Genomic DNA, 11,235 nt, shown 5'->3' with positions numbered 1-11,235 from the left:
TATGCTACAATTCCAACAGTACTGGATTCTTTAAAGGGGCAGAGTGAAATGAGGACCATGTCCAGTGTAACTGGCCAGGCTCAAGAGGAACACATGCAGCCTACATTTTTAATGGGTGGTAGAGCTAAGGCTGCAGTGTGTCCTTCCCCCAAGTCTCAGGAGGAATCCTGGCTGAGTCTTTCTGAGGATCCTTCTGCAAAGTGGGCCCCAACCTGCCAACATATAACTGGGTCTTTAAGACGTAATCTAGCCTTCAATCTTTAAGCAGCATGCAAATGATTAGAAATGTGGAATAAGAAGCCCCATTTCAGAAACGGTAAGCTACTTATCTCAAGGAGAGGAGTTTTGTTAGTATTGAAGAAAAAAAAAAGCCAGATTTTCAGGTGAAAGTCATGCGAGCTTTTTTACCTTTAAACAATGAGTTGTATGGAAGTAGAAGTATGGTGAGCGGCAAAGTTCTGTAGGCTTCAGTGAAGTTAAATGTGGACGCAGGTACAAAGGCTGATTTTACAAAATGAGAGGAAAACAGAGATGATGGAGAGAGGTTTTGTCAAATAAGTAGTGAAGTAAGTGGCATTGACATTCAGCATCTTCAGCAACAGGCACTTCCTTCCTTACATACCAAAGGAGTAGCTGGTTCTGCAGGGTCTGGATTATCCAGTACCTCTGGTGGTATACTTTTGGCTCCAAACTACATAAAAAATTACTTTGCTTCAGCAAAATGTGTGCCAAAGTTATAGTGCTGATTCATTGATTGATTAATTAATTAATTCATTACATGTACAGCTACTTTGAGCTATTCCATTGGATAAAATACACAAAATAATACAAAAAGGATGCACATGTAAATAACCACTGCAGCTCTCAGCGCACTTTCTCCTCAAAAGCTTAAGGGAAGAGAGAAAAGATTGATTTCACAGTTGTTTCTGCGGTGTTCTTATTACTTTGGTGTCTTAATAATTACAAGCCAACTGCATCCCTTGTTGAACTACTGACTTCAGGGTAGTTGCATGAAGGATAATTTTTGTCCACTTAAGAACATAAGAATGGCCATACTGGGTCAGACCAATGGTCCACCTAGCCCAGTATCCTCTCGTCCAACAGTGACCAGTGCCAGATTCTTCAAAGGGAATGAGCAGAACAGGGCAACCATCAAGTGATCCATCCCCTGTCATCCAGTCCCAGTATCTGGCAGTCAGAAATTTAGGTACTGCAAGCCCAGAGCATGGGATTGTATCCCTGACCATCTTTGTTAATAGCCATTGATGGACCTATCCACCATGAATTTATCTAATTCTTTTTTTAACCCAGTTATAGTTTTGACCTTCACAACATCCGCTGCCAATGAGTTCTACAAGTTGACTGTACATTGTGTGAAGAAGTACTTCCTTATGTTTGTTTTAAACTGGCTGCCTATTAATTTCATTGGGTGACTCCTGGTTCTTGTTTTATGTGAAGGGGTAAATAACACTTCCTTATTCATTTTCTCCTTGCCATTTATGATTTTATAATCTTCTATGATATCCCCCCTTAGTTGCCTCTTTTACAAGTTGAAAAGTCCTAGTCTTTTTAATCTCTCCTTAGGGTTATGGAATAGCTCATATGGAAGCTATTCCATAACCCGGATCATTTTTGTTGGCCTTCTCTGTACCTTTTCCCATTCTAATATATCTTTTTCAAGATGGGGTGACCAGAACTGCACCCAGTATTCAATTGGTGGGTGTACCAAGGATTTAGATTGTGGCATTATGATATTTTCTGTTTTTTTTAATCTATCCCTTTCCCAATGGTTCTTAACATTCTGTTTGCTTTTTTGACTGCCACTGCATGTTGAGCGGATATTTTCAGAGAACTATCCACAATGCTCCAAGATCTTTCTTGAGTGGTAACAGTTAATTTAGACCCCATCATTTTGTATATATGGTTGGGATTATGTTTTCCAATGTGCATTACTTTACACTTATCAACAATGAATTTCATTTGCCATTTTGTTGCCCTTTTTAAGTCTTTCTAGTCTGCTTTGGATTTAGGCTGTCTTGAGTAGTTTTGTATTGTCTACAAACTTTGCCACCTCGCTGTTTTACCCCTTTGTCCAGATCATTTATTAATATGTTGAACAACACTGGTTCTAGCCCAGATACCTGGGTAACGCTGCTATTTACCTCTCTCCATTTTGAAAGCTGGCCATTTATTCCTACCCTTTTGTTTCCTATCTTTTAACCTGTTATTGATCTGTGATAGGACTTTCCCTCTTATCCCATCACTGCTTAGTTTGCTTAAGAGCCTTTGGTGAGGGACCTTTTCAAAGACTTTCTGAAAGTCCAAGTCCAAGCTTGATTTTTGATACTTTTTTGTATTTTTTTTTAAAGACAAATTTAGCTACTCTCATCCTTTCTTTTCATTGGTTTCCTTATGATTAGAGAATACTTTGAATAATGTGACTCTGTGATGCCAGAGGTCTGGATTTCCTATTGTGGATCCCATTTGCACTGATGGAGATGACAGCAACTGATAAACCAAAAGACTAATGGAGCTCGTCTCCGTATGATACCATTTAACACCATAGACACATAGAGCAATGATCATTTAAACTGCTTCTGGCTGTGGAAGAGGTAGTGATGTATTTCAAGATAAAAAAGGCAAAAATCCACAAAAAATTGTTACTGATGGTTCCTTGTTTCTAGTAGCCACCTCTCTCTCCCAGTGCATCTGTCTCCCCCAGCCTGAGGTCAACATATACCTATGGCACTCAGTGATGTGAAAAACTCACACAGAAAAGCCCCTTCCGTCACTATAGGATGTGTCTAAGCTATGGCACTAGTGGCATAGCTGCAGTGGCATATCTGTGCCACTGTAACACCTGTAGTGTAGACATGGTCTCAGATTCAGTGCCTTTCTGCCTCTCACCAGAGGTCAGAAACTCCTCTCCCTGGTCTTGGAGAATGGACCACAGTGAAAATCCCAAGAATAATTTACGACCTAAAATATATTAAATGAAAACAAGTTTGTTGGAAAATGGAGTTTAAAATTAAATTGGAGCTAAACAGTAGTAAACTACACCCAGCCTCTGGTAGGCGGCAAAAACCTTATTTGCAGGAGAAATTAAATGCTCACACCATTAGAAAATTCCTGCCTCTGCGGATATGCCTTCATTGCGGAGTTAACCTAGGTGGTTGCACCCTGGGTTAGCCTACCCTGGGTGTGAGGAGCCATACCCACGCTACTGTGTCCTCACTGGTGCTGTACTCACCCATGTGTGTGTCGCTAGGAGTTCTGGGGGCATATCCCATGGTTCTTTGTGCTGCTGCATTAAGCTAAGCCACTCTGTGATTCTTTCCAGTGAATTACGGGACAACTTGTCTGTCCTTCTGGGCATGTGGAGGAATTATGGGAAGGCACTGGAGGACTATCAGCACTCCAGTAGTTTAGCCACATCCTCACTGCAAAGTGGCTGGGTTAGCAGCCTGAATAATAACTTCACCCAGCCTTTAGCCCCACATAAGCTAGCTAGCCTGGGAAAACTCTAAACTTGGTCAGGTTTTTGTGTATATACAGGATGGGGGTTAGGGGCAACACCCGAATAAGAGCTTGGATTAACTTTGCATTGAAGACATACCCTGAGGGATTTGCTGTGTTTGATCCCAATGTCTGATCTCCATTTCCTTGGTGATCACAGCCATCTCTGACGTGAAAACTACATTTCTGACCCAATAATACTTCTTCCCCAACTTGTGTTAGATCCTATCCATACATTGTCGTTTCACCAAAGTTATACCAATTTAGTTAGATCAGTGCAACCCCTGTGTAGACTTTAATTGATTTGAGTGTTTTATGTCATCAGATTCATATTACACTAAATTTACATAAGGAACTCTTAAATTGATTTCTGAATTTAGTAAAATTTACTCGTGTAAATAAGGCCTTAAATATGGAGTCACATGTTAATATCCCAGCCTAGACTTTCTCTCTTTCTTTTGTGTTTATTGTTAATGTCATAAAAACATGACATTCTCACATCCTCTTTCTATTTTTTGATTCTGTCAGCCAAGAAATCATAGATGATATCCAGTTCACTGTGTCAATAATTAAAAAGTTATTGTCAAATATGTAGTCTTTTTAAGGTGTTGAGGTTTTATATTTTAAAAAGAATTTAGGTAGGATCCTGATATTTCTTGGCACTTAATTAACCCCTCACCCCCGTGCACGCTCCAGTTCATTCAATATGTAGTGAAATGTAAAGGAGGAATAGCAGTCTTCTAAACCAGCATCAGCATATGTTTACAAGGCATGTTGTACTACATGAAATCCTTGCCAAAAAAGGTGAATGCTTTCTGATACATCTTCTGCTCAGGCTTTGAATAAACGTATCACAAAGCTGGTATGGGAACTTGTCAGTTTATATTAATTGCAGGAAAACTTTAGTCAAATGGGCTGTGTGCTACCTGGGTTTGTCAGACTCTCTGTAAAAACACCACAGCTTTCTGAAACAGTGTACAGAAGAGTAATCCAAGTAGGGTGAATTTGCTTGTGTGCATGGGCGACATGTGAACCGCTGGCTGAGGGAGGCTAGCTCATAGCTCTGCTCCTTCTGCCAGAGGCCCCGCCCCTTCCACCTCCCCACCCCCAGAGCCCAGAGGCCCCCCCACTGCTGCTGCTGGCCCCCACCCCAGGCTAGTGCCCCCAGCCCCGGAGTTTCCCAAGCCTCCTACCGCAGCCCCAGAGTGCTGGGAGGGTGGGCGGTGTGGCCCCAGCCCCGGAGTGCTGGGAGCGCCAACCCACAGGGAGACTGGAGCCAGGCCAAGCTGGAAGCAGGAGGGTATCTGGGGGCGGAGCATGTGCTAGGCCACGCCTCACTGTTTGCTGAAGCACAGCCTCCCCCAGCCCATGATACCCGCCACCCATGCTTGTGTGCTCCAGTGCCTTCTAGGGAAATATAGATTTTCTGGGATTTAACAATATATCTACTAGCTCTGCGAGTAGTAGTTGGTAGCCATTTTGTTTTAATCTGCATAAATATTTCAACAACCCAGGAGAAGTGAATAATAATTTTGTGTCTCCTTCTGTTTTTAACCCTTAGTAGCGCCTGTTCAAAGGTAAAGCAAACCATATACAGCAACGTACAGCCCTCAAACTCCAACTTGTTATGGGATCCAGAGTTCATGTTGGATTTTATCGAGAATCCCTCTGCTCACAGCATCAACTACTCAATGCTAGGCAAGATCCTGAATGACAATGCAGCCAATCGCTACAGCTTTGTCTGTAATGCACTAATGAATGTATGTATGGGGCACCAAGATGCAGGAAGGTAAGAGAAATTGATTCAGAAATAGAACTATGGAAGTAGTTGACATAGGTGTTAGTGGTGGAGTGAAATGAAGTATCTGAGATATTATTAGAGCTAGTTGGGGCTGTTTATGTGCATGTTTTCCTTCCTTCCTTCTTTTTTGGCTCCCTTTGTATCCTTTTGGTATTTTCTTCATTTACAGATTTCCTCTATCTCACGGCTTCGTTATTGCACTGTTCTTTTGAGTGGGTTTCCGTTCACCTAGACTGCATCAGACTGGTTTGCATAACATTACAAGGATTAATAACAAATGGCATACTGCAGGTGTAGGCTTACATGATTCTGGCACTGGATTGCTATCTCAGCACAATCATCATCGCACCCTGATAGTATCCTCATTGTCAAGGAATGTTCAGTACCAGATCAATTCCTTCCCCAGATGAACTATATTATTAATTAATTGAATTATGGAACTCCTAGCCACAGGATGCTGTTGAGGCCAAGTACTTAGTAAGTTTAAAAGAGGCACTGGACATTTAAATGGATAACAAGAACATCCAGATTTGTTATAGCTAATTCATTAAAGAAGAATTTTGGAAAGGAAATAAAATCTCATGCGTCAGCGTTTAAACCATTCTCTAACTATTAGGATTAGGATGACACCTGCATGTGGGTCACATTATCCCACAGCTGCCTGCTCTGGGGCTTCTTATACCTTCTCTGAAGCATCTAGTGCTGGCTGATGTCGAGACAGGATACTAGTCTGGGTGGACCCTGGGTCTGAACCAGTCTGGCATTTCCTATGTTGCATGGTATCTGGTCTCTAAATGGAAAGTACCTGTGGCAACTGAGAAGAAAATAGACTGACGTTCCTGTCAGCTCAGGCTTTCAATATAATGACTAGTTCTTGAAGAGAAGGCTTTAAGGGACTATCAAAGTGGTTCCCAGCTTTTTCTGGTGATGCATCCTTGCAATAGGCTGGCTAATGATAGGGACCTTTTCCTTTTCTCTCCTGGCACTTTGCCAGCATCTTTTTCTTTGTCCAGTTTCTCTCTCTCATCTGTTTCTGCCTCTGTTTTTACCTCCTCTCTCTCTCTCTCTCTCTCCCCCCAGCTAGGTCTTTGCTACGAGCTAGGGGTATGATTCCCCTGCTTGTGTACACATACTCATGTTAGCTCTCATCCCACTACTGTGCATATAAATAACAGTGTACCTGCAGCAGCACAGGTAGCAGCAGCAGAGGCATGGCTCAGCCATGCTGAGTAAAAACCTTTCTGAAACCGGTGGGCACGTATTCTGCACTGCCATGCTACTGTGGCCACACTACTATTTATACTTAGGCTAGCTCAATGAGAGCTAGCCCGAATATGTGTACACAAGCAGGAGAATCTCACCTCAGCTCGTAATGCAGATATGGCTTCTTTCTCTTTTTAATTGTTCAGCTACCGTAGGGATCAATGTGAGAGCAAAAAAGAAAGGCAGGTGGCTTTCAAAGAACCTTCTCTGTATTACCCATAGCCACAGACGTATATTTGCGTTGGAAGAGCAGATCCAATACCATGCACCTTCTCAACCTCCTGCACACAGACATCTTCCTCTGTGTGCCTGCCCTTTATGCCCCACCTGAGAGTCTGGATCCTCCAGGTGAGAAAACATTGAAGGACTGCTATTGAAAGATCACTGTTACAGTGATCATTTCAGCATCCACAAAGGACACACTAAACTCAAATTACATTATTAAAAGAAGAAGAGTTGCCAAAAGTGTTAGATTTTGTGGGACAAAACACTGGTTTTTCCCATCTCATTAAAATTATCCTTTGACACTCCAAATTTGGTCCTGGGATTTTCACTTCAAATCAAGCATACCTCTTCTAGGACAGAACTGAAAGACCTTCTATGTCATGATTCCCTTTACTATTGTCCTTTATGACAAACAATAATTGTCTCCTTTATCCTTGCATTTTGGTATGGCGTTGAAGAGTTCTTCAGTGTTTGGACCTCATTTAGAGATCAGCTTTCTCATAAAGATTAGTTTTTTCTTCTCACCATTACTTCCTTTTCTTAGGATCTCTAACAATAGGCAAATGTTAAAACTATTCCTTCCATCCAAAAATAGCATTGGATTTCCTTGTTGGACTTGTTTTTCTTAATTATCTGTTCTGCAAACCCCATAATGCAGGTAGAGAAGAGCCTGAATTTTACATCTGGATTTCAACTCCAGTTCCCTCAAAATCAGAATGGTTGAGATATGGAGTTCTGGTTCGACTCCTAATCAAGAATTCAGTCAGAATTCAAGGGCAGATGATAAACTTTCCATGTTCAAGGTTGTTCAGATTTAATTCTGACCCTTATCTAATTCAGATGTTGAAAACTGTCATCCTCAAGGTCTGAGACTCTATAACAGGGTTAACCATATCATAATGAGTGAATTTAAGTAGTATCTTGGATTTTGGAATCATTATGAAATACAATGTGCAATATCTATTCTTCTAACTTCTTATAGATATCTTTTCATCAGTCTTTCTCTTCGTCCTCCTTCGCTTTGGTAAAGCTACTGAAAAGTCACTGATGGATTAAGGAAGAGAGAGGGAATTATCAGCTACGCTTCATAGCAGGAATCTTTTTTCCCTTTCTGAGTGACACTCATGTGGTAGATCATTCCTTCTCTTCCTCCCTAAGGAGCATATTGATATTTTGTCATTTTACCCTCCAAAACTCAGTCTGAGGCAGTCTAGGCAACTGAGGGAGTATTGGCAATGTGGAGTGGCGGAAAGGGAATGATTCATTAAGTCAATGAGAAGGAACACCCCAAGGTTACCAAGGGAGTTTCACTCTGGAAGGGAAAAAGGAACTTGGCCAGGGTGAGTAACCCACATTTCTTCTCTCTTAACCGGTCAACATGGCTCTTAACATTGCCCTGAATCACAATTAATTTAATCTATATGTAATCCACAAAGTGACAATGACACACTTGATTATGTGTCCCCTTCTTGCTCCTAAATCAGGAGAATTATTCTAGCTACATTGCAGTGAGGTATGGTTTTCCTTACAGTTGATAGCTGGCAGAATGTCCATGGTGGCCTAGGATCTGTGCAAGATATGGTGGTTTCTTAATTTAGCTTTTGTTACAATATGGTCCATTTTTGAGGGAATGATTTGGCACCTTGAACAAAGCTGGAGCTCTTCTCCCCATGCCACCACTGCAGGAGTGTCAGCTTGTGTCACCTGGAAGGGGGAGCAGAGCACTTGTCACTATGGGGTAGAGCCTGGAAGGGTTGTATCCCTAAATTCACCTTTCATGGTTGGCCAGCAGGTGGGGGAAGGTGATTGAAGCATGTTGGGGGAGACAACTGATAAAGGAGGTGTGATTTACCAGTGTACAATCCAGATTAGTGAGTAGTTGTCACCCCTGCCCTCTAACCTGTGGTGCCCTTTACAATGCTTTGCTGCTGTAGCCTCCACTGTGGACTGCTATTATCAGCCTCCAGCATACAAGTCTCTCCCAGCTATGTCTGCATGTGTGCTGCAGCCAGCCAGCCAGCCACACCTTGGCTCTGACCAGCCTTGATTATACAGCAGGATGACCCCAAAACACCCCCAGTTTTCTATTTCCCCCCAGATATGTATGTCCTGTACTGCCCAGCCATCTCCTGGATAGTACACGTTTATGTGAAGTCTGTTATATTTTTAATAGAAATAACAAATGGAGTTTCCGAAACACATAACTTTAAACACGCTGGATTAGATAAAACAATAAAACAAGTTTAGAGAGAGAGATTTTAAGTGAATACAAGTAATGAGGCATAAAAGTCAGAAATGTTTACAAGAAAATAAAGTTAAAATGCTACTGGTGCCCAACTTAACAAACTATATCAGATTCAAGAAAATTTCTCACCATATGCTTTCAGCATTCTTACTGACCAAATCCTCTAGGTCAGGACCCCTTCTCCCAGGGATTCTTTTCTCTACGAAGGCTTCTTCTGTTGCTTCAGGTGCAGCAAACTGATGGGCAGGGAGAGAGGAGGGGTACCTTGGGGTGTTTGTCCCTCCTTTTTCTAGTGTCAGTCTCCCTCTTGAAAAGCATTTCCAGCTGAGATTCAGGAGGCCGAGTCTATGTGGAAGGGTATTCCCTGATGTGTTTTTCCATCTGTTTTTCTCTGTTTAAACATCCTTTGTCTCTCATACCTAGCTGATTACTCTGCTTAATGCTTAAACGCAAATTAAACAGAGCTCACGTTCCTTTCTTTGAGACGGACCTCAGTTTGGAATATGTGTTAATAACACCATATAGTAGAATATTATAACTTGACATACAATGTAGCTACACATATTTTATCAGGACAATATTGACCAGCAAATGATAAGTTTTCAAATGATACCTTAAAAATCCTAACTTGAACCAAGATTATTACAACAGGGTGTGGGGTGAGGACATGGGTACATTCTGTCATAGGAGGATCTCTACAAAATGCAGTGCCTTGTGCAACAGCACATTAGACTCATGCCAGTCACTGGGGACAATGCATGTACCAAACGTTGTAGTTAACAAGAATAGGTCTCCACAACTGGAGAGACCTAGATGAAATCTGAAATATAGATCTGGACATAAACTTTTATTTATCTCCAAAATATTTATCGCTAATGAGCGTTTTTCTTCTGTTAACTTGTTTTCTCTTGTCTTCTAGAATTAATGATATAGCTAACCTTTGCGCAGAGTTGACAGCATGCTGCACAGTGCTAAGTTCGGAATGGTTAGGGGTTCTAAAGGCTCTTTGCTGTTCTTCAAACCATGTCTGGGGTTTTAATGATCTGCTTTGCAGTGTGGATGTAAGTTGAATGTATCTTGAAATATAAGTACCAGTTAAACATATTTATCTTAAGTTGCCTCTAGAAGACCCATCACATAGTATCTAAACACTATATATTGTGGAACAGGGTTTTAGAACTGTATCTGTTTATCTTTTCAAAGCATCTTCTGAAACTCCTGAATTATGTTTTCTGCATTTTCATTGTTTCATTCAAAATAAAATATAGACTACATACAGAGTTGTGTTTTTACTCAAATACATTTTTTTCTCATTGCACTACTGTAGTGTAGTGCTATAGGTTATGGGAGGTACCTTGTGAAAGAGACAGGCAGATATCTATATGCATATCTTCCTTATCAATCACTGTTTCCATGAATTGAACAGTCCGACTCTTAAATAGCATGCCTCTGGGCTGGCACTTAGTCATAAGGGTATAATACACTTCATTGATCCTAACTGAGCTGCTGTAAATTGTCAGAGCTCCATTGAAGCCAGTGGGGTTATGACAGTTTCCATCATTGGAGGACCTGGCTTGATATATTTATCCTAGTACTTTAAAAGATTGGTTTATTCTTGGACCATGCATGTTAAAGGACGGCTCTGTAAATCTAGAATTTTTCTTGCTGTGTGCTAGCAGCTGAGGAGTGAATATGTGTGCCACCAATTTCTATTTAAAGATAACATCTGTTCCATCTTTTATAAATCAATTTTTGTCTCCTATTCATTTAATTAAAATTTAATGTATGAAGAAAAAAACAGTACATTTTGTAATTAACTTAAATCAATAGACGTTTGCCATTGAAAATATTTGGGAGGTGCATTAAAAAGTGGAGGAATCTGCTTATTTGTGATAATTTTACTCTTCATTGGTAAGCCAAGTTCGCTTTTATATCTTGGTCATTAATCACAGCAATGAAGATTTGTGTATCGTAACGTGAAAGCATTCCAGTGTTGTTTTTCTTTCAAGGTGAGTGACCTCTCATTCCATGATTCACTGGCCACTTTCATTGCTATTCTGATAGCCCGGCAATGTTTTTCTCTGGAGGATGTAGTTCAGCATGTTGCACTTCCCTCTCTCCTTGCAGCAGGTAAGAAAATATCAATATCAATCTAGACACATTGTGATGTTTTGTTTGTAAAAAC

At 41.0% G+C, this 11,235-nt stretch overlaps 1 protein-coding gene across 2 annotated transcripts in view; it reads left to right on the top strand.

The window, feature by feature from the left end:
* MED12L (mediator complex subunit 12L) overlaps positions 1–11,235 on the top strand; it is a 330,957-nt gene that overhangs the window by 244,736 nt on the left and 74,986 nt on the right. For both annotated transcript variants that reach the window (XM_043522369.1, XM_043522368.1), the window contains 3 exons: positions 5,078–5,305; positions 9,970–10,111; positions 11,060–11,180. In XM_043522369.1, coding sequence (XP_043378304.1) covers positions 5,078–5,305; positions 9,970–10,111; positions 11,060–11,180 — 491 coding nt within the window. The remainder of the gene's footprint in view (positions 1–5,077; positions 5,306–9,969; positions 10,112–11,059; positions 11,181–11,235) is intronic.

The sequence above is a fragment of the Chelonia mydas genome, chromosome 9 (genome assembly GCF_015237465.2).
Source record: "Chelonia mydas isolate rCheMyd1 chromosome 9, rCheMyd1.pri.v2, whole genome shotgun sequence".
Lineage (NCBI taxonomy): Eukaryota > Metazoa > Chordata > Testudines > Cheloniidae > Chelonia > Chelonia mydas.
The sequence above is the reverse complement of the archived record's forward strand: the minus strand, read 5'-3'. Positions and strand labels throughout refer to the sequence as shown.